At 39.2% G+C, this 27697-nt stretch overlaps 3 protein-coding genes across 7 annotated transcripts; 2 read left to right on the forward strand and 1 right to left on the reverse strand.

The window, feature by feature from the left end:
• Positions 1 to 409: 409 nt before the first annotated feature.
• On the reverse strand, positions 410 to 23355 carry mat1a (methionine adenosyltransferase I, alpha). 2 transcript variants are annotated; one of them, XM_034682073.1, is made up of 17 exons: positions 23121 to 23355; positions 19154 to 19281; positions 17695 to 17772; positions 17499 to 17591; positions 17034 to 17247; positions 15953 to 16025; positions 9066 to 9204; positions 8611 to 8787; positions 6263 to 6340; positions 5780 to 5902; positions 5580 to 5692; positions 4248 to 4391; positions 4027 to 4152; positions 3848 to 3940; positions 3570 to 3752; positions 3343 to 3476; positions 410 to 2111 (listed from the first exon to the last, which is right to left on the reverse strand). In XM_034682073.1, exons 8-17 carry the CDS (start codon positions 8675 to 8677, stop codon positions 2009 to 2011), a joined length of 1164 nt encoding a protein of 387 aa, XP_034537964.1. In that variant the 5' UTR covers positions 8678 to 8787; positions 9066 to 9204; positions 15953 to 16025; positions 17034 to 17247; positions 17499 to 17591; positions 17695 to 17772; positions 19154 to 19281; positions 23121 to 23355; the 3' UTR covers positions 410 to 2008. The 2 variants fall into 2 exon arrangements, with proteins under 2 accessions (XP_034537964.1, XP_034537965.1); XM_034682074.1 differs by lacking the exon at positions 23121 to 23355 and adding an exon at positions 20071 to 20087.
• Positions 17069 to 18767, forward strand: LOC117811667 (peroxiredoxin-like 2A). The gene is made up of 5 exons (XM_034682080.1): positions 17069 to 17256; positions 17523 to 17614; positions 17712 to 17852; positions 17938 to 18102; positions 18185 to 18767. Exons 1-5 carry the CDS (start codon positions 17112 to 17114, stop codon positions 18284 to 18286), a joined length of 645 nt encoding a protein of 214 aa, XP_034537971.1. The 5' UTR covers positions 17069 to 17111; the 3' UTR covers positions 18287 to 18767.
• On the forward strand, positions 20217 to 27411 carry LOC117811666 (peroxiredoxin-like 2A). 4 transcript variants are annotated; one of them, XM_034682076.1, is made up of 7 exons: positions 20217 to 20297; positions 23161 to 23411; positions 24226 to 24411; positions 24866 to 24957; positions 25057 to 25197; positions 26322 to 26486; positions 26566 to 27411. In XM_034682076.1, the coding sequence occupies exons 2-7, from the start codon at positions 23204 to 23206 to the stop codon at positions 26665 to 26667; spliced, it is 894 nt and encodes a 297-aa protein (XP_034537967.1). In that variant the 5' UTR covers positions 20217 to 20297; positions 23161 to 23203; the 3' UTR covers positions 26668 to 27411. The 4 variants fall into 4 exon arrangements, with proteins under 4 accessions (XP_034537967.1, XP_034537969.1, XP_034537966.1 ...); XM_034682075.1 differs by lacking the exon at positions 20217 to 20297 and adding an exon at positions 22474 to 22579; XM_034682078.1 differs by lacking the exon at positions 23161 to 23411.
• The last annotated feature ends 286 nt before the right edge of the window (positions 27412 to 27697 follow it).

Consider the following 27697-nt stretch of genomic DNA (forward strand, 5'->3'; position numbering starts at 1 on the left):
GTTAACTGCCCTACTATGCACATCACATGGGCAAACACCTGTCACACAGCTTTACAATTAGCAATCAGAGCTGTATTTCCGTCTGCAGCTTGGCCAGGGAAAAGATTGCTTGTGATGTGGATGAGGTGCTGTGGCCAGACCAAAACAGAAGAGAGGATGCAGCATAGTTTAGTTTTTTTTTTTTACTGTAACTGTATACAGTAAATGATTCTGTTGTTGTTTTGTATGTAGATCACAGTATGATCAACTTTGTGTTCGTTGGTACTGTTTTTTTTTTTTGGGGGGGGGGGGTAAAATATATTTGTTATTGTGTATTTGTGTGTTTTTGAGTCTTTCCATAATTTTATTACGTTCACCCCACAAATGATTTCTTTGAGTGCAGCACGTCGACAAAGGAGCCACACCAAAGTTTATTTCTTGGATTTTCTTTATTGTTTAATTATTTACATTGTCCAGTTTCTCTGCCAGCAAAGTTGACAGGAGATGACACAGATCAACACATTAAATAGAGGAAAACCTCTCGTACAAATAATGTGAGCTGTAGATGAAAGCAGGGCTGTTACGCTCACCACTAAATCCTAGACGTCTAAAGACAAAGTTTGAAGACTGTTCACACCTCCTGAATGCATTCAAAGTGTTCCAGAGGGAAATAATGTAATGCTTTATTATTAAGCAAAGCTAACTACAAAATGTCTTAATGCCCTTTTAGAAATACTTCAATAAATTCTCCTTATTTTTAAATCCACAGTCACAGATTTCTGTCTAATATATAAAGCTGCAGTACAATCTGTCAACAGTCTCCAAAGAAAGAAAGAAAGAATTATGCTTTCCAAAGCTTGCTCAAATTTAAAATATATAGAAGGATCAGAAAGTATAAAACGATACACTCATCAGTTCAGCACTGATATTGCATTAAAAAGGTATTACAATGCAACAATCGTAAGACATCCGTGTGGTCCACTAAACTCTTAAGTCCTAAAAGCTTGCACAGAGAGGAGACGATGTGAGTTAAGACATTTTCTGTTTTTCAGTCACATTTAAAGACCGAGTCACAGCAGCAGGACTGCTGGTTAAGAGGAAGACAGTTAAAGGTACACGTGCTGACATGATACTGAAATCAAACAACGCCAAGATCATGATGAGAGGACAGAGGAGCAGTATGACAGCTTAAGACTGATGAAGTGACTTATGGTGAGTTGTAACATATGCTGCTAAAAGTTAGAATGACCTGATCGTAACAGTGCAAACAGCTGCACACATTACAAAGTAAGACTTTTTTCACAGTCATGACAAAAAGACAAAGTTTTCTATTTTCTGTTAAGTATTAATTACAATTCTGACATTGATATGGTAGAATGAAATCATAACTGTGTTCCCAGGGTTATATTCCTCATCACAATAACACGTTAATAAGACACATCAGGGAAACTTTTCATTGAATTTTAAGTTTTTAGGCACTACAAAACTTTATTTAAAATATCCATCTCTCTATTCTTTTGCAAATCTTTAACAAGATCAGTGAAAATAGATCCCTGAGAACAGAGGAATGACCCTTTATCAGGAGTACTAGCTGTTAAAAAGTACTTGTAAAAAAATAGAGCACCAGGGTTGTTTCTGTACATCATACTAATCATAGAGAGGAACTATCACAGCTTTGAGGTATACATTTCTGCCTCCAGTGGGGTAGAAGTGATTCTTTTTGCAGTTGTGTTCTCTTGCATTATCTGGTAATATTCCTAGAGCACCAATAATTGGATGCTTTGTAGATTTGGGGATTTGAAAACTGAGATGTCCTCTTCATTGTCCCTTAACATGTTCATCGGCTACAACCACTCCTGCAAAACCCTACCTTTTCACTTCTTTAAAGCTGATATATTCCTAACTTTGGCTCAAGTTCTTCCTATTAAAAAAATGTCCTATCTGTTGACAGAGCTGGCTGGTTGTAGCCCGTGTGGAGGCGTCTTGTTCAGCCTCTGGGCGAGTCGATCAGGACGAGCAGGTGGAGTATTTAGTAGGCAAGCTTTTTAGGCTGCTCCCAAGTAAACTCTGGTCGGCCAAAGTGGCCGTAAGAGGCTGTCTGCTGGTAGATCGGCCTCTTCAGATTCAGTTCCCTGAGGAGGATACAAAAGAAACACAACATGTGAGGGGACAGAAGACTCGGAGCATATTACAGAATGATATCACTATTGTTTGCTTATTTTTAAACATTCCTTCTTGTAGAGTGAGGAAAAATATTTCCTACACCTCCAAAACTGTAAATAAAACTATATATAAAAACCATTTCCCTGATAACCCAAGCTTCATTTCAACCCCAAGGTTTTAAAGAAGGGTTAATCTTAGCCACAAATGGTATGTTTACTGTGTCATTGTTAGTGTCTTTTGGTGTTCTGTATTCACTTAGTCCATCTCAATACAGACAACGGAAATTAACCAAGGCTATGACTGCTACTGTATTTGAATCATGCTATGTTCTTCGTCTAATAAGAATGAAATATGCAAAGAGATTCGAAGTTCTTGAGCTACATGTACATTTCATCCTAATATCTGTGGTTGCATAGAGCTGTCATTGCAAAATAATTGAAGCAAATGTAACCGTAGAAATAGAGTACCAACTTACAGCCGCTATAGCCATGTTTGCACCACAGGACATTTCTAAAAGGGAACCAGGAACCTTTGGAGAAACTCTGTGTGTTCTCACTTATTGGTTCAGGTTCTAAAATAGGTCTTGTAAAAATGATTCTTCACCCCAAAAGTCACCACTCTAGGTGTGAGATTTCCTAAAGTAGAGTTACTTTGTGATGAGGCTCTGATCATTGAACATTTCTAACTGCTCGGGTTCTTCCATCATTTGAAATATTTGCCATAGTTACCTGCTACCTGAACTAGTGCTACTTTTTTTTCTTTATTGTGCCTCTTTACATCATTGGAGTTACAGAAGAGATTTTTGGACCTATGAACCAACAATGATGTTCAGGCTCTACTGAGCATTTATCTGAAGGGCAACATCCAGTGGGGACTGATCAGAATGACCGACTATGATACCATGAGAATGGTATAGAAGTGTTAGTATTGTTGAATGATAAGTTCCAGGGACTAAATGTTTTTGGTTCTTTGTGATTAAATATGTGTAAAATTTGAAAATGATCGACTTTGGTGCCCTCTAGTGATAAGGAACAAGAAAGCAGCACACTTGCAACATGACTTTTCAAAGAGACATCTCATATATCATCAATCTAAAACATATTCTATCACACTTCTTTATGTTATATCATAAAGGCCTGATATGAAAACATTCCTGTCTTATCATTGTTTTGCATGTGGGAGATATAGGTGTATGATTACCTAACAATGACTCCTGGCCTCAGATCAAAGTTGTTGTTGACGATGTGGAGCAGCTCTGTCTCTGATTTCTGGGAGGAACCGTAGGTGAACAAGGAGATGGAGAGAGGATGGGCTACTCCAATAGCATAGGACACCTGTAACACACATAAAGGTAGCAGTTTTTGTCACCATGATCTGTGTGCAGCTTTAGTCTGTATGAGTGAGACTTAATACAGTTATACACTCACCTGAACCAATACTCTCCTGCACAGTTTAGCTTTGACCAGAGACTTAGCAACCCAGCGGGCAGCATAAGCAGCGGAGCGGTCCACCTTTGAGAAGTCTTTGCCAGAGAAAGCTCCGCCCCCGTGAGCTCCCCATCCTCCATATGTGTCTACAATGATCTTCCTGCCTGTCACACCAGCATCACCCTGGTAGAAGACAAAAGATTGAAGCTGGTTAAAGAATCTGTGGTCACTTTGATGATTTAGCTGGATGAGATAAGCTGTTTGTGAGCGATGGTCACCTGGGGTCCTCCAATGACAAAGCGACCACTGGGCTGGAGATGGTAGACGGTCTTGTCGTCCAGATATTTAGCAGGAACCACAGCGGTGATGACCTGGTCAATGCAGAACATAGTTATTTAACCTCTGGAACGACACCTTGTATGCTAGAGCTGAGTTGGATGATTTTGTGAGGCTCTACCTTTTCCTTGAGGACCTTCTTCTGTTCCTCCAGAGTGATGCAGTCATCATGCTGCACAGAGATCACGATGGTGTGAACTCTCTTGGGGATCACAGCACCGTCCTTCTGTTCATAATGTACTGTCACCTGAGGGACAGACGAGGAGGCCAAAAGTTAACAAGCTAGTACACAGAAAGTTAGGTTTCTGTAGAGGGAAGAATAAACGCAACACTTGTCCTCACCTGTGTTTTAGAGTCAGGACGTAGCCAGGGAACGCTGCCGTTGCGTCTGAGCTCGGCCATCTTTGAGTTGAGTTTGTGGGCTAAGACGATGGTGAGAGGCATGCACTCCTCTGTCTCATCTGTGGCGTAGCCAAACATCAGACCCTGCAGGAAGAGAGGGAGAGAGAGTCAGAGCAGTAACTTAATTAAAGATGCAAACTCTAGAGTATAATGTCACAGATCATGTGCAGAATCTATAACAAAAAGGTCACAGCAACAGACATATTTTACTAATTACTATACTTAAACACAGGAAGTGCCCTGTTATGTCCCTCGTTTATTACTGGTATTACTGTTTGATACTGCTTTGTTCTTATACTCCACTAAATAATTTCATTTGCACTTCAGTCATTCTAATCACATATGAAATGCATATTTCACATTAAAAATGATACAATTAGGGGTGCTGGTTTGACTCAGGTAGAGCCACAGTCCTTGACAAACTGGTTGTAGGATTAATTTCCAGTCCCCACATGACTTACTGTATTTCATTACCCTCTCTCACCCCATATTTCCTGTCTCTCTCAAGCTGTCTTATCAAAATAAAGTCAAAAAGCCTTAATCTTTAAAAAAAGATATGATTAACCACAAAACTACGCCACTGTTTACAAAGCTTTATGGCCTGTGACCTCTCATATAAACATCATGTCTGGATGCGACTTCTTAGTTTATTTCCTTTAAACAGTTTAAGTGAAACCAAAACAGGTGAAATAATTAATATTACATACATCAAGGCAAACTTCTGACAAATAGTCTGAAAAGTAATGACAGATTGTTAATCATTACTTAGTTTTTTCTTCTTCTCTAACCCTCTTTGCTCAACTCATGACCCCTCAGACTTATCTTGTGACCCCTCAGAGGGCCTGACCCCTTCGTCAGAAACCACTTCCCACCTGTTCATGAAGAGGTTAAACCAGCTCCATGTTAGCTGCAGAGTGCTCTGCTCATGGTGGATGAGATCAGACTGAGTCCTGTCTGTAAAATGGGACTGGATCTTATCCTGTCTTGATGTTGAGTCTTTGTTAGTTATATAACATAGAGTACGGTCTAGACCTGCCCTGTTTGTAAAGCGTCTAGGGATAACATTTGTTTTGATTTGCTGCTACATAAATAAAAATTAATTGATTGATTGATTGACAGTTTGCAACAACTTTCACATGTGAGCCACGTTACTGATCATCTGTGTGACTGAGTTCTGATGTTGGCTCAGTTCTTCAACACAAACTGTGATGTCTGACTTTTGCCGCCATCACTTGAGACAAAGGACACTTTATCCTGTTGTGACAGTCTGACCTGGTCTCCTGCTCCAATGTCCTCCTCCCGTCTGTCAACATGGACTCCCTGAGCTATGTCTGGACTCTGTTGCTCCAGAGCCACCAGCACGTTACACGTCTTGTAGTCAAAACCTGCAAAGCAGAAATTAAGTTGAACCTCTGACGACACTGATCAAGTATTTCCTCTATTTCTGCTGATTTTTAACAATCTCTTCTCACCTTTGTCAGAGTTGTCGTAGCCAATGTGTTTGATTGCGTCCCTCACCACCCTCTGGTAGTCCACGACGGCTCGAGATGTGATCTCCCCACAGAGCAGCACCATGCCGGTCTTACACACCGTCTCTGTCAATCAAAGCAACATATTTAACAAACATCTCAGGAACAACAAAAACTTGAGACCACTTTTGGATTTGCAAACAAACTGGTAAACAACCAGAACGGTCACAGGGTTTCAAGTGTTCTCCCTGTGACTTTCAGACATCAATACTGAAATAAGATAAATTATCTGAAAAGTGTTTTTGACTTAAAGGAGAAAAATAGGTCAGTGGGTTGGTTATGTCAGAAGTTACTGAACAACATGTTGTTTTTTGTCATAAAATGCCAGGTGTTTTCATGGGATAAGAAACCTTTCTCTCTATTTCTGTCTCGTTTTTGATGTCACAACAAATAACATAGACTTGATCTGGATTCTCGTGTCCTCACCACAGGCCACTTTGGCGTCTGGGTCCTGCTTCAGGTGAGCATCCAGGACAGCATCACTGATCTGGTCACAGATTTTGTCTGTAGGAAAGGAGAGAGGAAGCAAAATGTTTAGATTCAGAACATCTTTGTTGTTGATCTAAGATTTCAGCACCTGTTTGGTGAATAAAGGATAAAACTGCATTTCAAAGCTCAACCATCATTGGCTTCACATTAAATGAACAATAGGAAACTTAAGCTCAAAAGACCAGGTTTTGAGATATTACCACACACTACTATCTGAATTCCTGTTTCAAATATCTCTGTGTTGGATTTAATTGTGTCAGCTGGACTCAGATGGAGCAGCAGGACAATGCCTAACAAACTGCTCTATTCTCTTTGTCATCCTGCTGAAGCAATGCAACACACAGATTACAACAGAAACAACATCAGCGTCTGATTCTATTGGCTTATCACATTACTGTAGGCACCAAAAATGTAGCCTGAACACAGTCTCTCATACACGAAACCACATAATCAATATGAAATGATGGAGTGTAGATTTAGAGGTATGAGACTATATCTTTGTTGCTCTGATCTACAAAAACAGCCGCTATCAGTGGGAAAAGCCCAGGCTGCAAGTTGTGTTATCAAATCTTCTGACAAGGCCATGCACCTCTGTGGAGGTAAAGTGTTTTAAAGGTTTTAACTGTGTGAACAGACACAACTATGGATTCATGTAAACCAAACCAAGATCTAAAGATTTGTTGAACAGCGAGGTTGTCAGAAGAAAACAAACCCCACAAGGATCTGTGAAGACAGTTGATCAGAACTGGCAGTTTTGCCCCCTGCTGGTAAAATAAATCACATGACTGTAATACTCAAAAAGAGCTCAAATGTTCTGGGAAATAAAGCCATCTGCTTTTCTTCACAGCACTGCAATCATAACATTGACTCTGACAGATTGCATTTCTTTTTGGATAATGTTTATCATATGGGATTTTTCTGCCTTTATTTGTGTAACTAGGTTTGCATGTTTTTTTGCTCTTAAAGAATACTATACATATCTTAAAATGTGTTTAAAGACCTCAAAGGGAAAAGATGCATTTATGATCTATAGAATAAGATGTGATAAAGGAATATAAAATATCTACTTTGATGATCAAATGCAACCTTGAAGAATATGTCTGCATCTGTTATTCAAAATCAATCAAATCAGTTAAATATGACTTTTTATTTGGTGTCTCATCATTGTCTATAAGGCTGCACAACTGGACCGGTTCACTCTGCAGTTTACTCATTATTGATCAGAAACAGGGGGACTTTGTCAGGTTACATATTTGTGAAGGGATTACAACACACTAACAAGGAGAGAGAGAAGGAGAGAGGGAGGAGGGGTCCAAAGGCAGCAGCGTAGAGGACAGAGTACATCATGTTAACCGTTATCACTGGGTTTAAAGTCAGGCAAGTTTTAAAGTACAAGGTGTGCACAGAATGCCCGGGCTTTCTTTTTTTAATCTCAGTCTCCTTCTGCAGCCCATTAAAGCCATATGTCAGGATTAGATTAATGATTTATTAGGGGTTGTTTTCCTCAGAGATAACGCTTTGCTAATTTAAAAATATTTTCCAGCACTACAACTGGGTTTTACTCTCTTCCTATTAATTATTCATCAACCTTCATTCATGGGTGACAACAGGAGGGAGTGTCGGTTTTGAACCACTTACAGCCTCCCTTGCTATCAAAAATTGTCTTATCAAAAGCTGTGATAGGTGACTTAAATTATACCGACACTGTGAGATAAGGTTGTTTTGTTGCAATGATTTGCATGAATTGTTGATCATACTGCAGCATTTGATCTATGTACTTAACAAACTATTTTACAATCTGAAATCAACAAATAGATGTCCTTAAGACGAGCATGGAGCCCACATGTCCCTCTGCACTCTCTTTTGTAGATCCCTTTTTCTCCAGCGTGCAACCTTACACCCGTTACACATGCACATAAGCTTGCCCCACAGTCACATACACACACATTCTGCTGCCCATAAGTGAGAGTGAGAGTGAAGGGCAGTAAACACATGTTGCTGTGAATGGAATACCATCCATGCTTGGAGAGTAAATACTCAGCACTGTGGAGTTATTTTGGACATAAAGTTCAACTTGTAAAATGTTCACTACTATGTGTGTTTATGTTTTCAGAAAGTTAAACTCCACATTTTCAGTTGTATTATTCTGTGCATAGATGAAAGAAAAGTACTAAACAATTAATACAATTGCAATATCTTAAAGTAAACACATTAATGCACTTTATATTGAGTGTGACTAACAGTCCAAGTTACCCACAGGTACCTAAAGCTGACTGAAGACTCACCTGGATGTCCCTCTCCTACAGACTCCGACGTGAACATGAAAGAGCCATCGTCCATCAGATCACTCATGTTTTCTACCAGGCCAGGTACTCAGTACTCTCAGGAAGAAAAGGTTCCTCAGTTCCCACAAACAAGCAGTCCAGAGAGATCTGAAGTCTGCTTTATATTCCTGCTGTTCTCTTTAGGAGAGAAATGGAGAAAGAGAAGCCAACAGCCCTGTAGCAAATACAAAGTCTATCCTACAAAACTCCACGTCTGTGTCCACATGGGCCAATATATATGGCTAAGAGAGCACACACACGCGCACATACACACTCACACACACACATGTCATGTGAATCCATGGGACAGTCCATTCCAGGGGGGAGTGGATGATGGGAGGGTATTTCAGTGTGTGGAAAATGCTTGTTAACCCATTATGTGCTGTATGATGCTTGAGTGTGTCAATAGTCTTCACCTCTGTGTTGTCAGCTTTGGTTCATGGTGTGATGCTTTCTGGGTAGGAGCAGGAAGATCTTAAATGTGGGTTTACTCCCCCCTTCTGTCAAAGAAGTGGGTCAGCTCTGTCAGCTGTGATACAGTCAGGTTGGGGCAACCTATGGACAGAGAGAGAAGAAGAAATGTTTGTTGTTACCTGTGAAAATGATGCTATTACTTTTGTTTATGTCGCATTCTGAGCCAATCTACTGTGAAAGAACAAAACTAGAAGTGTAATTACAGGAATCTAACCAAAACATTGACTTGTGAATACAAAATATGTTTAGCTGTATGTTACTTGAACTGCTGGTACTTTTCTACCTACTTTAGTAAGATTTGAAAGCAGGAATCCAACATATGGTTGTTTTGTCACAGCTACTTTTACTGGATATTATCATCAATGCATTCAGGTATGAACTTATTTTAAATAGAGGATGAGCTGGAGTTTATATTAACTTTCGACTGACAATCTTGTAGCAGTATTTAGCAGGATAAAGTGGCAAAACATCTAAAAACTGTATTTTCCAGTTCAAAGGAACATATTTTGTAACTCTGCTAAAACTTAAAAATAAATGTTGTAGACGAGATGTTAAACCCTTCTTTCTGCAATGCATTGAAATATAAGTTTACAGTTGAATAAAAAAAGTAGCTAGTTATTATTACTTTCCATCACTGTCAATGATTGAGTTTGCAGAAGTCACCTGTTGTTTTAATGCTCTTTTCCATTGACTGCAAGCCTGAGGCTTCATCTCTGTCCCTACTATAGAGAATATCCAGCCATTTCCTGAGAGAAGATCAAATAATGTAGATGTGTCTCTCTGATATTTCTAAGCCTAAGCCAGGTGACTCACCAAATCTGTGTGTTTTTTATGCAATAAATGATGGACAGCTGGGACTGTTCCCTGCAAAAGTGATGCAACACGCACACAAAAACATGCTGCATGTGCAAGCGCAAACATCCACCTGGAGAAACAATGGGGCTGTCACCAGCCCACAGACACTGACTCTGTACCTTTTCATACGGTAGACAGTAAGAGGTGAGGAAAACCTCTGTTTATTGTAGCATAAACAGAGCAGAGGGACAAACTAGTTCTCTCAGTCTTGCGCTCATCTGGCTTTAATTTCAGTTGGTGTTAAGCTGGCCTCATGAAATGAGCAGAGAATTTTAACAAGGTATCAACAGTGAATAAAACACCACACTTCCTCATTGCTTTAAGCCCTATTAAAAATCTGATTTTACCAGAGAAGAAAAAACACAATCACTCATTAAAAGAACATTAAACAAAGAGCTGACGAAAGTAATGATTCATGATCCCTTTCTTATGAATTTTACAGAACGTGAGCTAAATGACCTAAATCTCAAAACAGGCCAGCAGAATCAAATCAGAACAGAAAAGGTAGAACTGTATGTTGAGAGTGACAGAAAAATATCCTTATTTTTCAAATAACTCACACTGACAGATTGTCAGGCAAAGTCTATCTGTAGTACACTAATATCACTAAAAGCTAATTAGCAGCATCCATGACATCCGATTAGCTAAAAGAAATGGAGTAGCATTTCAAATAGTTAACTAAGGCTAAAATGAATACTTTAATGAATGAACAGTCAATTGGTAAACGGCTGAAATTCTAAAAACTCCAGCTAGAATGAAATGTCTTAAAGAATTTGCTGGAAAAAATATATTGTTAATAAGCTAACAGGGACTTATAAACTTTTATAGACTACTTCAAGTCAAAACAGTTTAAAAAAGTTATTAACTAAAACTTACAAAGGACAACTTTAGAAAAAAATTACTGTTCTACTTTTAGTTTTAGTTAAGTTTTGGATTAGGTTAGCTTAAACGTATGATTGAATATTGCTAACCAATAATAATAGATAAAATGGAGAAAAAAATGTAAGAGTTAGCTTGTGGTAGAGTATGATTGTTGAAGCTAATCAATAAACTGTTGACGTTTTTAGCTAACAGTTAAAATGGTTACAAATTGAACCAGATAAGTTGGGATGGGAAGATACTTGGTATGACCTACAGTGCCCTGATTATTTCTTCCACTCAGCAGGCTTAGTGTATTATTCAACAACAGGGGTACAAAGATGAAGCTCCACCACAGCTCTATAAATATTCCTATACTTCATGCTAAAGTAAAGGTGCTACTTTGGAACGCCTACATTTCCAAATAAACGTTCAACAGAAATCTTAATGCTTCACGATGATTAAATGTTGGTTGTTCACAAAGCTTTTTATACCCACCAAACTTTGTAGGTTTTTCCAATGTGAGTTCATTCCCCAATTCCTCTGTATGTTGCATTATGGGTTATGATCTATCTTATTTTTGACTTAAAAGTTGTAACAACCTGCTCAGATGTAGTATGTATGGATCTGTGACACAGCTAGTATATACAGGGAGAGGTCAGAAACATCTAAATGTGACAAATGTGAACAAGACTACACAAGATGAGACAGATGTGCCAAATGCAGTAGACTGATAGCACAATGTGCTACCCCTGGATGATACAGCTCTGTTTGTTTTGGCCTGGCAGTGTGTGCCAGGATGAAAGCACCCAAACACACACCACACTTGTTACGTGTGCAAATGCGAACCCTATCTGAAGAGTGTGTGTTGTGCCTCCAAACATCTGTTAATGACTGACCAGGTGGAGGGATTTTTGAACGCTAACAAGATCATTCTGGTTACGTTAAACGATAACAGCTATCAGAGTTTTGACTGCGTGTCAGTATGAAAGGATGACAGTGTGCAAGGGACTGCAATGTCTTCTTTAACAGATTTTAAAAGAAAAATAATACAGCTTCCTCAAAGTGACACTTAATGACTTCTGCTTAATTAAACACAGACTGCAGGGTGACCTTAATGTGCATTTTATATCATGCATATGGAGAGCAAATTGTCAGGAAAAACAATGCAATCATCATCCTCAAGGTCAGGCCATATTGTCCAAGAATTGTGAATCGTTCAGTTTAGATACCTGTAACTCTCTTTTATTCTGAACTGTTTTACATGACTTATTCCAAATACTTATTTGAGTTGTTCAATCATTTTGTGATTCCATAAACATAATTTAAAGTTTGCAGGAAACTTGAAAAGCACATTTTTACAAAATATTATAACCACCAAATACATTTTTGCATTTTGACCACTATCAGGATCTTTGTCGTTATTTTAGAATTACTTTTTATTTACATTTACTAACGTCTTTATAAATAAGCAAGCAAAAATAAGCAAAAGCCAGGGGCCATTTATGAGAGTTGGGTTTTTGATCAATTTACAGGATGCAAGGACTTGTGTTAAAGAAGGTGCATCTTCACCAGAGAAAAACTGTCATGGCACAAAGCTTACTTTGCTATAGGCCAACACAAATAAGATACATTTGTATTGTGCAATAGCACTGGGATGGCATTATATCAAGTGATAAATGGATAAATATTTAAGCACTCATATTAACCATATAGTTCCTCTATCTTTCTGCTTTAAGGCCAACACATGTTTCACCTGCACCACAAAATGAGGTCAAACACATAAATTCTTTGTATGAGTGAAAAACAAATGTACATTCACACATATTTTCTAACGTTTTTGTTTCAAGTAATCTCCATTAATCTATTTATTGCACACATTCATTAATCCAAAAAAGCCTCCTTCAATGAAATATACTTCTTCATTCTGCTTCAAATTACTCATTTTAACAGGAGATCAGTCTGAATATATATCAGTCTGAATAAATGTGTGTTTTTGTTTTTATCAGCCTGCAGGTATTGTTTGTGCTCCATTCCCCTTGCACTTGAAGTGATGAACTGAAAATCACAACATCCCTCAAAATGAACAGAAAATAAGCCCTTACTGTAGAGAAGTGGGCACTTCTTTCTTTTTAATCATGGCTGACTGAATCAAATGAAAAGTTTATACAATTCACTGGGTTAAGAGGGAATGAAGATTGTTGTTGCCACTCTACAGGCCAACAGGTCAGCGTGCAGAGGTGGGTTAATAAAACCTTCTGAGGAAACACTCTAGATAAAGTTTAAACCCCCCTGAACCTTTATCCACAGACCTGCTCAGCCTCTAAGAAGATGAAGAGTAAAACAATAAAGGCCTGATGACCTTTGTGTTGTTGCAAAGTGGGGTTTCTAGTTTGTTTCAAATCTTTCTGATCTTTTATCAAGCAAATTGCACTCAGAAGATGGCCTTCCAAGAAGTGTGTCAGAGGGCATGGAAACCCCTGTTTTTTTAAGATGTAATATGAAGAGACTTAAAGTATTTACCATCCTTACACATTAAACAGACAAACACTCCTGTGCTGAACCAATCCCAGTTTGTCAAAAATACAGTGTCTCCACCTTCTGCGTGATTGGCTACATGAAATGTGTGTCATATTGACCCTCAGTGCTCAATGGTTACGTTAAAAACCTGAGGTCAGGACTCTGTGGTCACTTTGGGGTTTGAGAGGGAATCAGAACTAAACTTGACAGAACAGGATGAGATAAACGAACCCTGGCCACCTCGGGGGCTGTTAACACCTGTTTGTCTTTCCCCAGGTTCAAGGACGCACCGTTTACCTCTGCGGCTCTACTCTCTGCGATCTGAGCTCATCTGGTCACCAACCAGTTTCATCTGGATGGCTGTCAGTGCAGGCAGAATGTGTTGGATTTTGCCAGTCATGAACTTTTATGGCAAGTTTGAGATAGTGGAATGATTAGAGTGGACAATATGTTATATAAGAAATAACCTGGTAATAAATAACAGATAATCCCATTAACAGCCTGTAATTATTAATGATTTATTTGATGTTTATTGTTCTTTTTATCACTGTTTTTCTTCTGTGTTTCACGGCATTGTAACTGCCTCTCTGTGTTCAGGATGATTTCCTACTTTGTTATTTTTATGACCTCCAAGTCTCATGTATTTGAATTTCTACTCCAAAGACATTTTTCAGAATTAAGAGACATCTTTTGGGGTTTTATAGAAATACAAGTGCTACTAAAATTCTACCAACAAAACTTAAAAATCAACACAAAACAAACAAAGAGGAGTCTGTTAAAAGCTGCACACAGCTTGAAATGCACCCAAAAGCAGATCCGCTACTTTAGAATGAACTCTGACTATAATTACAATCACACTCCCTGTATTTCCTTCACTACCACCTACCCTCTCCTGATTGGCTGTACTGACACTATAAAAATGTACCATTTAAACCAATGTCTGCAAGCAAAACCCTGCACAGGAGGTGGGGTGCAAAACAGCAGCTCTGATTGGCCGTTTGTGATGCACACTCCCAACTGGAGCAGCATTGATCCAAGAAGAGACCATTGTGTGTGTGTGTGTGTGTGTGTGTGTGTGTGTGTGTGTGTGTGTGTGTGTGTGTGTGTGTGTGTGCGTGTGTGTGTGTGTGCGCGTGTGCGCGCGTGCGTGCGTGCGTGCGTGCGTGCGTGCGTGTGTGTGTGTGTGTGTGTGTAACAAGTATACCAGCAGCAAAACAACCTGATAAAACCCAGGACCTTATTTGAACCTGACAGATCAGACCTGTGTACACGTCCTTGTGTCAAACTTTTATAGATCATAAACAAATTTCAGCATTTTGAGCACAAATCAGAGATTATTTAATGTGTAGGTCCCACTCTTAAGAAGAATTGTTGAAGAAAAGTTGACCTGAAATGATTTATCAACACACACACACAATCATGTGAGCAGAAACCATTTCTTCACACAGCCGAGTATAGGAGTGATCAGAACAGCCAGAGAGAGTGCAGCAGCTGGTTGTGGAGTGTCATCCTATCCCACCTCTCTTTAAAGCCAGTTTGGTCCCTCAGCACATTCCTGGGTGAAGCTGCCACCAAAGAGTGAAATATAACCAATCTACAAGTATTCACTTCAGCTGTCTGTCAATGATACTTTCCTGGCAATTTATCGCAATTAAAGTCTGAAACAGGCAGAGAGAGGTAGTGTATGCACAGTCTCTTCACACACTCACATTCCACACACAGTGAACCCCCTTTACTACACCGCACTGAGCTGGACTCTGTTTTCATCAATGGCTCTCTTCTTATAAAGCTGCCATTTCCACTGGAGGTGGTTGTAAAAGGCTCATTAAACTTATGGTGTGACAATCTTTCTTCTTCAAGTCTCTTTAGAAAGACTGTAGTACAAACAGTTTGACCTCTCGTGTGTACAAAGTGCAGGAAAAGACAGTATATGGAAAAATAACATCTTCTTACTACTACACATGGACTCAAGATCACAAGCACAACTTCTCCCTCAGTCAGTAAACAGTACAAACCTCAGAATTATCAGGTGTAGGAGGTGTTGTTTCAGCTTGCATTAGTAAATAATAATGAGGTAGCAAGGAACTCAAACTACCATTCTGATATTACTAACAACTACTGGTAATCTGAGGATGGCCTCTTGTTTTTGATTTGAGTGCATGACTTATGATCAGACATGATGCACATGTCTGATCATAAACTGTTCAGTGGGATATTATGTTGAGTCAGCAAATCCTGAACTAATGAGGCTGGAAAATAGTTGATAGAAAGATCAATAATAAGCAAACATTGTCATCGAAAGCGAATTATTTTCAAATCACACCAGAGATGTGCCAAAAATGAAAGTCCTGGCATCTAAAACTTGAGTTTGTTGTGTCAGGTAGTAGTCTGGATCTTTTTGGCTGTGATTCAAAAACAGGATTTTAGGCCCTCATGTGTTTCCGTGGGATATTTTGTTCTGTTTTTGTTATATTTGCTCAAATCTTCTTTTATTCTTATAAAACAATCTCTCTTTTTTTAACCATTCTCTGAAAGTTTAAGAACAGAGCAAATAACTGATAAGTATCTGAATTTTCCACTCTGTAATGCCACTCACCTCCTGCAGGGGGCAGCATTGCTCTGAGTCATGACAAGTGAAATGTGATCTCGGGGCCTCTGCAACTACTGACCTGAAAAGACCATGAAAAGACAAAACTCACAAAAAGATGTCTTTGTTTTCCACTGACACATGGACATTACAGCTTATGTATGAAATTCAAATTGTGTTTAATGTGTTTACATGTTTTCTTTCAAAGTGTTCTCTGACCTTTGTGGTAGTTCTTGTGTTTAGCACTTTGAGTTGCCTTGTTGCTGAAATGTGCTTAATAAAAAAATCTTAATCTTTCCTTTTATCTTTATCAAAGGACTCAGGACACTGAGGTGTTGTGCATGTTTGTGTCATTCTAAAACCCAAACCTATACAGATGCCTTTTCATATACTTTGGTGTTAAAACTTGAAAACCACAAAGACAAAATAATATTTTAAAAAGGTTTCTCTGTTCTTTGATAAGTGGTCCACTCTGCACCATGTTGAACCAGGTACAAGAATTCAGCTTAACATGAGCCTTGATTCACAGCAGCCTTTGAGGAATTCCTCTAGTGTTACGTTCTCATAAGCAAAGCTTTCACAGTGATTGGACTGATCACCGACTCAGAGAGCTTAAGGGGGCTGCTGGAAAACATCAGATTCCTCCACATTAGCAGAGCAACACAGCCCGGTGAGTATCACCTTTGTTACTCTATTTCTTGTTGATGTCTTTGTATTATAAAATGTTTATGTTTATTAAGTCACTTGACTTTTCATCGTATTAATATTTTCCTTGTTTTAATATGTGAAATTCATCCAAGTTGTTGATCCAATCAACTTCTGACTGAGTGCCGAGCAGTCACAAGGAACGGCACATTACTTCTTTGTATTCAACAAGCTAAAAGTACAGGGAATTGTTGTCCATGTGGATCTAAAGAAATCTGGGACAAATATATGGATCATCTGGCACCAAGAGTATGCAAAGTAATTCAAAAAATGTTTGCCAATGATGCACTTTTTCTCATGCACAAAGCCCAATGAAAATGTAGTTAATAGTCACGCTAACACAGGCTGACTGATTTGTTAAATCTTCATACATTTTTAAAAGTACCTGAAGCAACCAGCACTTTGAAAGATATTCTTCTGACATGTTTGTCTGCAGGTGGTCCTGTGGGGTGTGTTCAGGGTAATGGCGACTGTGACTGAGGCCCTGAAGGCGGTGAGCCTGTTTGTTGCAGAGCTCATCAGCTCCTTCACAGACTGGTTCCAGACCAAGCCAGCATGGGCAAACCTGGAAGTGCTGGGGGAGACAGAACTGAGGACCACTGGAGGAGGTGAGTCAGACAACAAAAACATTTAATATGCAGAGATGTGACACTTTTTTTCCAGTATGTAATCCCTTATGTTTGAATACTTAGAAGATGGTGAGCACAAGATCAGTCAAAATATAGCTTTTGGCAACTGTGTGACTGCAAATTAACAAATCCACAACTCTTAGCCATCTAAAATAGCTATTGCATCTAATGTATTATATTGTAAAATATGAATAAACACTTCTGGATTTATTAACACTCACACTCTCTCTTTTTCTCTTTTTCAGTCCATGAGCGACACAAAGCCAAAACTCTGTGGGAGAAGACAGGCGCTGTGGTCATGGTTGTACGACGACCTGGATGATTATTGTGCAGAGAGGTATGAAATAACACATCTGTATGCCTTATTAAAATATTCCTCTAAGTAGTTCACTTTTATTCATGCTTTTTGTTTCTCACTGTGTCTCCCTGTCCAGGAGGCTGCTGAGCTGTCCTCTCTGAAGTCCCAGCTGCTGGACCTTGAAGTCCCTCTGTTTGCTGTAATGAAAGAAAACATTGGTAAAGAGCTGGACTGCTTCAAGAAGTACTTCTCTGGGAAGGTTTACCTGGATCAGAAGGTCAGCGCTCCTCTACTTGGCTTAAAGCAATTAAAAAAAACATAGAGGGTTACATAACAAAGCTGCTTATATATTGCCCTCATAGAGAAATTTCTACGGCCCTCAACTGAGGTGGATGTGTTTCTCCATGTTCCTGCGTATTGGGGTGTGGAGGAACATCTGGCGGGCCTTCAGAAGGGGCTTCAGGGGAAACATCAAAGGTGAAGGACTCATCCTGGGTGGAGTCTTTGTCATTGGGCCAGGAGATCAGGTAGGCCACAGCTTGCATAATACATATTTTCTTAGTGTATAAGGATGGTTTAAAAGTTAGGATTGTTTTTGTCTCCCCCAAGGGTATTCTGCTGGAGCACCGTGAAAAGGAGTTTGGAGATAAAGTAAATATGCTTGCTGTACTCAGAACTGCCCGCAACATGAAGGAAACCCTGGCAAGATAGACCTCACTGTGTATGAATGGACTGTTTGTTAATCTGGTGTTATGTAATAGTGGCTGCAGCATGTTTCTGTTTTCACGTCTGGATATTTCAGCCTTACCCAGAAATGTTCTCCACACAATAGAATAGCCTCCAACATACTGTTATCACTTCATATTACATTTTTTCCACGTCTTTCTGGCTGCATTCCTTTTCCCCCCCAAGTATCTTATGCCAAGCCACAACTGTGGTTTAAAATGTGCCACTTAAACTGTTCATCGACCAACCGTCTACATCTCTGCTCTTGATTCTGTGAGGGTTTTGTGTGTACTGATGACGACTTGTTCCTAAACTCTACGGAGAGGACATCTCTGATGCTAGCACACAAACTCAGCACTTTAAACAGGGCAGTCTTGGCCTGACGTGAGGGAGATTCAAGATTCAAGATTCAAGAAAGCTTTATTGCCAAGTGAGCTCGCACACACAAGGAATTTCACGTGGTGAATGGAACACTGGTACTTAACAACAAGAAAGTAAGGACACAACAAGACATTAAGGGCAATAAATATATAAACCTAAACACAAAGCCAAAAATTCTAAATAAAAATAAAGATACTATCTGTACAAAGAAGATATAGAAGTACTTTAAAGACATGAAATAAGTTAAATTAGCCTAAGCCAGAATGCACATGTAGTAGATGGATATAATGATAAGATATGTTATGGAATAAATTACAATATTGCACATGGTTATGAGGTATTGCACTGGAAATCAAAGTATTGCACAGGTATGTTATCTGTCACAGGAGTCTTTAGTGGTTTCAACTATTGTAGAGTTTGTACACATTTTTGTCTTTGTCCTTTAAAAAGCAATAAACATATCATACTCACAGATCAATTCCTTGTTTATTTACCAATCCATGCTTGCTGCTTTGCAAAGTTGTCGTTATTTTGATGTTTTAGTCCAGTGATTCTCAAATAGGGGTACGTGGGTGTACACCTAGGGGTACGTGGGAGTACTGCAAGGGGTACGTGACAAATGTACAAAAAAAAAAAAAAAGAAAGAAAAAAAAGTTGAATCACAACAAATAAGAAAAAATCTGTTTTTAAAATTTTTTTATCAACAGCATTTAATTTGAATTTAACATCAAAAAAGGCACTATTTCCAAATTGAGCATTTTCATTCATAAAATGGAGAGGTGGTTGAAATGCTTCTTGTTTGACAGAAATAAATCGGTGTGCTCCTGGTGTGCTCCTTGGGCCATCAAAGTACGGAAGAGGATTAGGGCCACTGAAAAAAAATAATAATTTAAGGGCAATTTTTAAAAAAATCATTATTCTGATATTAACGTCAGAATTCTGAATTCTGACTTTAATCTCAGAATTCTGACTTTTTTCTCAAAATTCTGACTTTTATCTCAGAATTCTGACTTTTATCTCAGCATTTTGACGTTTTTTTTCGAATGTCCGGAAAAAAAACGTCAAAATGCTGAGAAAAAAGTCAGAATGAATTCTGACTTTATTCTCAGAATTCTGACTTTGTTCTCAGAACTCTGATTTTATTCTCAGAATTCTGACATTTTTTTCTCAGAATAATAATTTAAAAAAAAATTTAACCCATTTTTTTTTTTCCAGTGGCCCTAATCCTCTTCCGTATCAAAGGTACTAACTGCCTCAATCTTTGATTATTCCTAAAAAATATTGTAATACAAAAGCATATAATTTTTTTCATCTTTCATTTCAATGTTATTATGACACTGTAAAATCACATGCATACATTTATTCATGTTCTTTTCCCATAGTATTACCTGAACAATTTCCTCGGCAATACAATACAAGGGGGTACTTGGCTGAAATTGTTTACACAAGACTAAACAGTTTGAGAACCCTTATTTTAGTCCATGCTTTATTTTCCTCGCCTTTCATCCAGTTCGATTAGTTTCCCTGTTTCGTCGATCGATTAGTGCGCCTGCGTACTAATGTGTTTACAAAACGCTCGTCCGCGGAGGCTTCGCTGGTCGCTCCATTGATTCTGGTGAGTGTCCCTTTTCACTAAAGGCTTCATTATTTCCATATTATAATAACTATGTATAAATAATCGCAGTGGCTGCTGTGAACCCGGACAGGTCTGGACCTGGACAAAAAAAAACTGAGACTGAACCGTTAGCCGAGGAGCTAAAGGCTGAATTATTGATCTTTGCAGTCCTCACTGCGTGTGTACGATTAGTGACGAGCTACAGTAACTTTGTGGGACACTGCATGTATGCACGTGTTATATAATCTTTCCCCAAGGTCGCATAAATACCAAATTATCAGTGTCCTACTTGCTGAAATTAAGCTCGTAGAGACATAATGTACTGTCAATGATTACATTGTGTTTACAGTAAACAAGGTCATTATCTGCGAGCTGTCGTCTTTGTGCTGACAGGTGATTACTGCTTACTGCGTTCATTGTATTGTGAAGGCTACGTGTCGGTATACTGAAAGAAGTATTCAGATCAAGTCAAAGCAGCAGAGTGTTGTTGTATAACAAGTGGGGCGTCCTGCATTTAAAGGCTTTGTGTTTTATTGTATAATGAAGTCTAATGTACAGACTATTGGGCAAGGACGGAGAGGAAATTAGATTAATTAAGATTAGATTAATAAAACAGGGTAGGACATTCATTACAGATGCAAGGAAAGAGAAGGGAGGTTTATGTTTGTAGTACACCTTAACAACAAGGCAATTCAAAGTGATTCACACAAGACTAAACATATTTTAAGTGTCTTTACTGAAACAAGCATTTAAAGAATCCAGAGAAGAGTATATGAGATGATTGGATTGAAATAGAAGCTGAAATATAAATGGCAGTTATACAATTTATTTTTCTGCAGACCTGCAGGTTTGTTTCCAGGTAAACAAAGCAACAAAAAAAACTGATCAGTGCTTCTCCATGTTTGTTTCTGACCCTGGGGACAGAAAGCGTATCTGTCCCAGGTGACCTTTTATTACACCTCTTACATTGCACAAGAATATCACTCATGTGTGTTGGCATTAAACCATCCAGTCCTTCATAAACCAACAGTAGTATTGTGAAACAAGTGAGGTATGTTAGATAAAATGTACTAACCCTGAGGGCAGCTTTTTTTAAAAGCTATTTATTTTCCCAAGGTGAAGTTAGTTCCCTGTCTTTACAGGAAATACAAGCTTTACAAACTTTTTTTTAACCTCTGGGTTACACCTTTAAAAATAGAAAAGCACCATCAGCTACATAATCAAACACAAAGTTCATCATTCAGAACACCCCTCTTTAAAGTGTCAGCATATTATGTTTGATACTGATCAGGGTGAAATGAAACTAATCATTTGTATCCTGTAAGAAAATCATTTTAATGAATGTGATCATGTTCATCATGTTTTATATGCAAAAATACAAGCTATTAATTACAGCTGTGAGTTTAATTCATTGATTGAACATCACACTTTGCCTCCTTTGATAGGATAAAGAGTAAAAAGTAGAACCAAATGTTTTTCAAGTCTCAAAGCTGCCTCAAGACAAGATCTAAAAGCTGATGAAGTGGTCAGATACTTCCATGAATAAAGTTGTTTAGAGTAGTGTACAGTAATCAAAATACTTACTATGTTTTTCTGGAGAATATATGCTGTAAAACTAAAAAAAAAAGTAAATGCATTCAATGAACACAACATTATTGTTCTAACTCATCATTGTTATTGATGCATTCATATGTTGGAAGCATTTGAAAGTTGAGTCCAATTGAGGTGTGGTTAACTCTGTCTTACTTGTTGCTAACATCAACATAACAGCAATTATGATACATTATATAATATCAAATTACATAAATGATGTAATTATATTTCAGAAGCCAGGTGCATTTTTAGTATGAAAATATACAAACTGGTTACTTTAGGTCATCATTGAGTATAAGCACAGTTACATTTGACCACCAGCTGCTACAGCACGTGATTATTCCTCCAAGAATCTCATTAATCAACACAAGCTGACTTTATTTGATAATGTCATTGCTCTCAAGCTACCAGGAAACTCAACACATCACGTTTAGCCGGACCAGCGCTGACAGCTGCTTACTCTTCGTGCTCTGCAGACACAGTCAAGGAAACCAGACTCTTCCTCATGTGTCAGGAGGGGGTGTCTGTCTCTATTGGCTGCCGATGTTATCAGTTTTTTTAGCCCTTTGTCCTCTCTGTTTTCAAATCTCACAACACCAAATGCATTTGAGTGACTCACTGTTGGAGCCTTGATGAGCTAAATCCAAGAAAACAGAGCTTTTCTTCACATTCTCAGAACGGAGAGACAAGTTAGTATCAGACCTTCTTACTCCTCAATCATTTCAGACTTAAAATCAATTCACAAGATCCTTCCTAGAAAGTTATTTTTATGTGATATCTGAAAGACTGCTCATTTTGCTCAGTGTATGAATTACTCCGCGTGTCATTTTTAAAACTTACCTTGAAGTTTGTGTTTTCAGTTTAATATGCATAGCAGTGTTTACCACACACAGAACAGCTTAGGCTGCAAAAAGAGGAAGTTTGTTTGCAAATGGAGATGTGTTATGCCCCGGTAAGATGATTAATATAAGAACCAAACTTTTAATTCTTCATTCGTTTCAGTATCTTCTGTTTTGCATATCATATCTCCTCCAGGTCTGGTTGGAAATGTCTGAGCATTGATAAAACGTGGCTGACTGGTGTAACAGTTGGTGAAGAGTTTTATCTGTGTGGTTCTGGCATCAAGAAAGATGGCAAAGTATCAATTGTTTATTCAGCCTTTGAAAGAGGATGTGCATCAGAGGAAGATGAATGTTTCTCAAAGGGTTCTGAAAAGTCAAAGTAATTTACCTCACACAGAAGAGCTGTGTCTTCATCTTCTTTCTTCCAGTGAAGTCTTGAGGACTTTATAGTCAGAGGGTCAGACTTTATCCATGGTCCTCCCGATGCTAGCTCTCTCCAGGAGTTCTGCAGCTTCAAGGTGGAGACTATGCCTGCGCCGCTCTGCCCTCTCCGTGGGGAGCACTACCGCGAGCGGCTGGCCCCCCACCACGGCCAGGCCCCCGTTTCTAAGAACCCAGACTGCTGTGTTTCACCAAAGCAAAGCCAAAGCCAGTCCTGACTCAAACAAGCCCGCTTCAGGCAAGGACATGTTTGACTGCTGACACACTTAGCTGATCGCTGCTGTAACCAAAACTAAGTGTGTGATGTAGAAACATAGATTATAGTGCTTCAATTGTGACCTGTGCACCGCGTTCCCCTGACCAGATAAAGAAGCCATTTAATGAGATTTTATCCGTGAAGTGTTCTGGCTAAAGTCACTCAGGCAAAATACACATTTTAAAAATATTATTTTATCTCTGAATTATAATCTGACTGTATAAAAATGATTTGGAAATGTTACCTTGGGTTCATGCTGGTTACCCTTTTACTCTGACATGTTTTAGGCCACTCTTAAGACAGATTTATTGGTAATACAGATAAAAATTAACTTGCAGCCTTGTATTTAGCTGCAGAAAACAACTACAGTATATAAGTACAAGTAAAAGCAAACTAAAATTACCATACAAAGGCATGTTGCAGCTGCAGTAGAGAATAATTTCTGCACACTGGTTATCTTGTAATGAGATGAGTAATATTCAATTTCTTTTGTATGTGAGCTATGTAATCTCAGCGATGAGATTTAGATTAGAGCAAGGTGAGAAGAGGCTTTGCTGATGAACTGACAGACTTTCATGGCACTGTGTCCAAAATACTACATGCTGAGTCATGTCAGTCTCTCAGACTCGAGGAGGCATTAGGTCTCTTTGTGATAACATTCATTTCTTTGCAAATTGTGGCCTCACAGCTGCAATTTCAATCAAATGCTGTGGTCGTAGTAAACTCCCGTTCATGTGTCTTTAGGATCATGACAGAGTCTTTTCTCCCCTCACGTTGTTGCCTCTCTGTGCTGCAGTGTTGTCCTCGGGATCCGGGCTGGAGTGGGAGCTGTTTGGGATAGGAATGTGGTCTCTGGGTCTGGGTGCTGTTGGAGCTGCATTAGCCGGGATCTTTCTGGCCAACACGGATCTGTGTCTGTCTAAAGCTTCCAACGCAACGCTGGAGTACCTTGAAGAAGCTGACCTGCGCTCCACCGCAGAGGGTGTGTAGACTTTCTGATTGGTTGTTTTATTATGTCACTCTATAATAAGCATACTCGCTTACCTTTAGCCACTGCTAAACCCATTAGAGGGAAGATTATCGTTACATCATCCATATGCAGTTTTCAGCTCTGTTATTGTTTCATGTTTGTATTCATTGTTCTTGCAGTGAAAGAGGTGTTGTGTGACCTTTAAGGCAAAGCTGCTTTCTTAAATCTGCTACAGATTAGATGGCTGTAAAGATCTTTATCCATAGCTGAAGGCCGAGTTACAATGTCAGTTTAAGTGTATTCAACTTTGAGATATATCCCATGTGACCATGAACAATTTCCCCATTTGAAGGCTGCATATTTTGAATTCTTGCAGAAGTGAAATCGCTGTGAGTCCTTTTTTTATCAGAGAGATGTCAGATTGAAGGTTTGTTTATGAAACAGTTTCTTCTTGTTTTGTCTGCAGATGGCAAAGTCATCAAAGCACAGAGCCTGTGGGAGACGAACGGGGCTGTGGTCATGGCCGTACGGCGGCCTGGATGATTTTTGTGCAGAGAGGTGATGTAAAGTCGTGTTATAAATGACGCAGGAAATAAAAGGGTGTCTGTGGGTTGTGTTTCCTCTGATGGTAAAATCTCTCTCTCTCTCTGTCGACAGGAGGCCTCTGAGCTGTCCTCTCTCAAGCCCCAGCTGGAAGAGCTCGGGGTCCCTCTGGTCGCGGTGGTGAAGGAGAACGTCGGCACAGAGATCCAGGACTTCAGACCGCACTTCGCTGGGGACATTTACATCGATGAGGAGGTGAGCAGTGGTAGAGGACGTCAGATCAGCCTTGTGTAATTTCATTTGACGACTTAAGAAGCGCAAAAAGCACACAGACACACTCTGACAATGATAACCTATTTCTAATACCTGGTAATAGACTACAAAACAAGGATGTGGTCTCAGTGATGTCACCCGCTGCTTCCTGAAGCAGAATTTTGAAGCCTTTTGACTGCGGTCGCCATATTGGAAATGGACTTAACTTTACTTTCAGTCGATCTTGTAAGAGGCAAAGAGGTGGAGTTGAGGCGCGCCTAGCCTCTGAAACATCTAGAGTGTGCCGACCTGTCAGTCAAGTCAGCTGTGCCTCTAATTATGCAAAACTTGTGACATTAATATCTTCAAAACTAATGAGTGACAAAACAAATTCACACCCAGCCATGTTCAGACCAGAATCGTTTTTTGAACCAGGCTGTAAACATGTTCATATTTGCTGTTAAGGTGGACTTTTTAGAATGAGTGTGTATGTGGCTTTGGAGGCATTTGCAGCCAGCCTCAAGTGGACAGTCTTTTTCTTGTCACACTTTTTACACTTACACATCAGCTTCATTTCTCCAGACCAGAGGTTGTCGCTTGGTCGTGACTTATCTGTTTTAGTCTGCACGGTATTTTTTAAGCATTGAATTGATTAAAGAGTTTTTGTTTCACAGTAGTCATGTGGGTCACATCAAATTATTTTTTATTTTTCCAACCAAAACCACATTCAGAGGCCAAAGTTTTAATACTCAGGATTATTGAGTCTTCAGTGAGAGGAACACATTCTGAAAACAGATTCGCACTTGTGAACTCATGTATGCATATTGGATTAAAGTCACAGCATAAGAGAAATCAGTCGTTTTGGAGCTGATGGCCTTGTTCTGTCATAAATACATAAATATTCAACCATTACCGTGGCTTTCAGTTTTGTGGGTAAGGCTTAAAATCAGTGACACACAGTAATTCCTCTGCGTTACTGTACTCTTTGATTGAGTGTGAGGGTGTGTGTGTGGAGTGGGGGTGTTAAAGCTTGAATGAAATGTTGCAGAGTCAGATCAAAGGGGAAAGCACAATGAGATTATCCTTTCCTGCCTCATGCACTGATTAAATCTCAACTGTATTTATAGAAACGCTTCTACGGCCCGCTGGAGAGGAAGATGGGGGGTCTGGGGTTCATTCGCCTCGGTGTGTGGCAGAACTTCATGAGGGCGTGGAGGTCTGGTTACCAGGGCAACATGAATGGCGAGGGCTTTGTCCTTGGGGGAGTGTTTGTCGTTGGAGCAGGAGACCAGGTACAGTAGCCAATATTTTGACTTTATGAAGGCTTAATTTTTACTTTTAGCTTTATTTAACGTCCTGTTTTGTTTGCAGGGGATTCTTCTTGAACACCGTGAGAAGGAGTTCGGTGATAAGGTGGAGATCACAGATGTTCTAGCGGCTGTTAAGATGATTATGCCAGTGAAAGACGAGTAGATGGCATTAGACAGAGAGCAGGTGCACTGTGTTAGGATCAAAACTAGAGCTCAGACATAATTAGCATTTTTAACTTGACACACTGAGTTGCACTTAAAGTCTGTCCATCACTGAAGTACTCACGTTTTAATAACATTTAAGCTTAATATCACAATATTGTCTGTATTTGACACATGAACCTACAGGAGGGTACTAAAGTCAAGCTGTGAAATAAAGGACAGAGGACTTCTCAGTTTTTTTCCGCTTTACCTCTGCAGAGTGTTGAAGCCAGGGTCTTCTGGATGGGTATTAAAAGGTAGTAAGGGATTTAAAAGCAGCTTTCTCATTCAGGTACATTCATTAATTTAAGATCACTTGAATCCTTTAGAGAACCATGAGTCGACCTAAAGGCCGGATTACACAGTAAATTAATTATTCTATTCATTCTGATAGTAATGTATTTTTAATAACGTTCCTGTGTGTTACTAATGTTTGCCTCTTCTGGTCTGGCACCTCAGTGAGCTCCAAACATGGTGGACGAGTGTGTGTGGTCTGTGTGTGTGACAATGACAACCTGACTCTAAACTCAGCAGTGAGAGGAGCTGGTTTGATGCTCTAACACATTCAGGCCTCAGATGCTGTCGCCATGTTGAGGAGTGTTTGTGGTGCCTTGAAGCAGGCGTGGCTTGCATGTGTGTTTTGCATGTGTGAGAGATGGAGAGACTGAAAATTAAAGGTAGAAATAAAGAAGACCTCATCATGTCATCCTCAGTGTGATCCTGTGTGTTTCTTTCTGGGAATCATCTGCATGTTTGAGAAATACTGGAACAGAAACAGCAGCTATACTACCAAATAAACTTTATATAAAAACATTAAAGTATCTTTCAATCAGTTTTATTTATTAAAGGTGAAATCACTCAAACAGAAGAGCAGATCTGGACTGTACTATTTGTAATATAGTGACAATACCAAACACATCATGTGGTCTCTACCCCTTAGGTAATGTCTTATAAGCTGGCAGGTGTGCATTATATTTTAATAACCAAACATT

This window comes from Notolabrus celidotus, chromosome 4, assembly GCF_009762535.1.
Source record: "Notolabrus celidotus isolate fNotCel1 chromosome 4, fNotCel1.pri, whole genome shotgun sequence".
Lineage (NCBI taxonomy): Eukaryota > Metazoa > Chordata > Actinopteri > Labriformes > Labridae > Notolabrus > Notolabrus celidotus.

Bases quoted from the DNA above. Each gene is read 5' to 3' on its own strand.
- mat1a (XM_034682073.1), bottom strand. From the start codon at position 8,677: ATGAGTGATCTGATGGACGATGGCTCTTTCATGTTCACGTCGGAGTCT. The intron at 4,153-4,247 runs GTGAGGACAAGT...TCTGTCCCTCAG, and splicing joins GTCCTGACTCTAAAACACAG to GTGACAGTACATTATGAACA. The intron at 3,753-3,847 runs GTGACCATCGCT...GTCTTCTACCAG, and splicing joins TTGTCATTGGAGGACCCCAG to GGTGATGCTGGTGTGACAGG.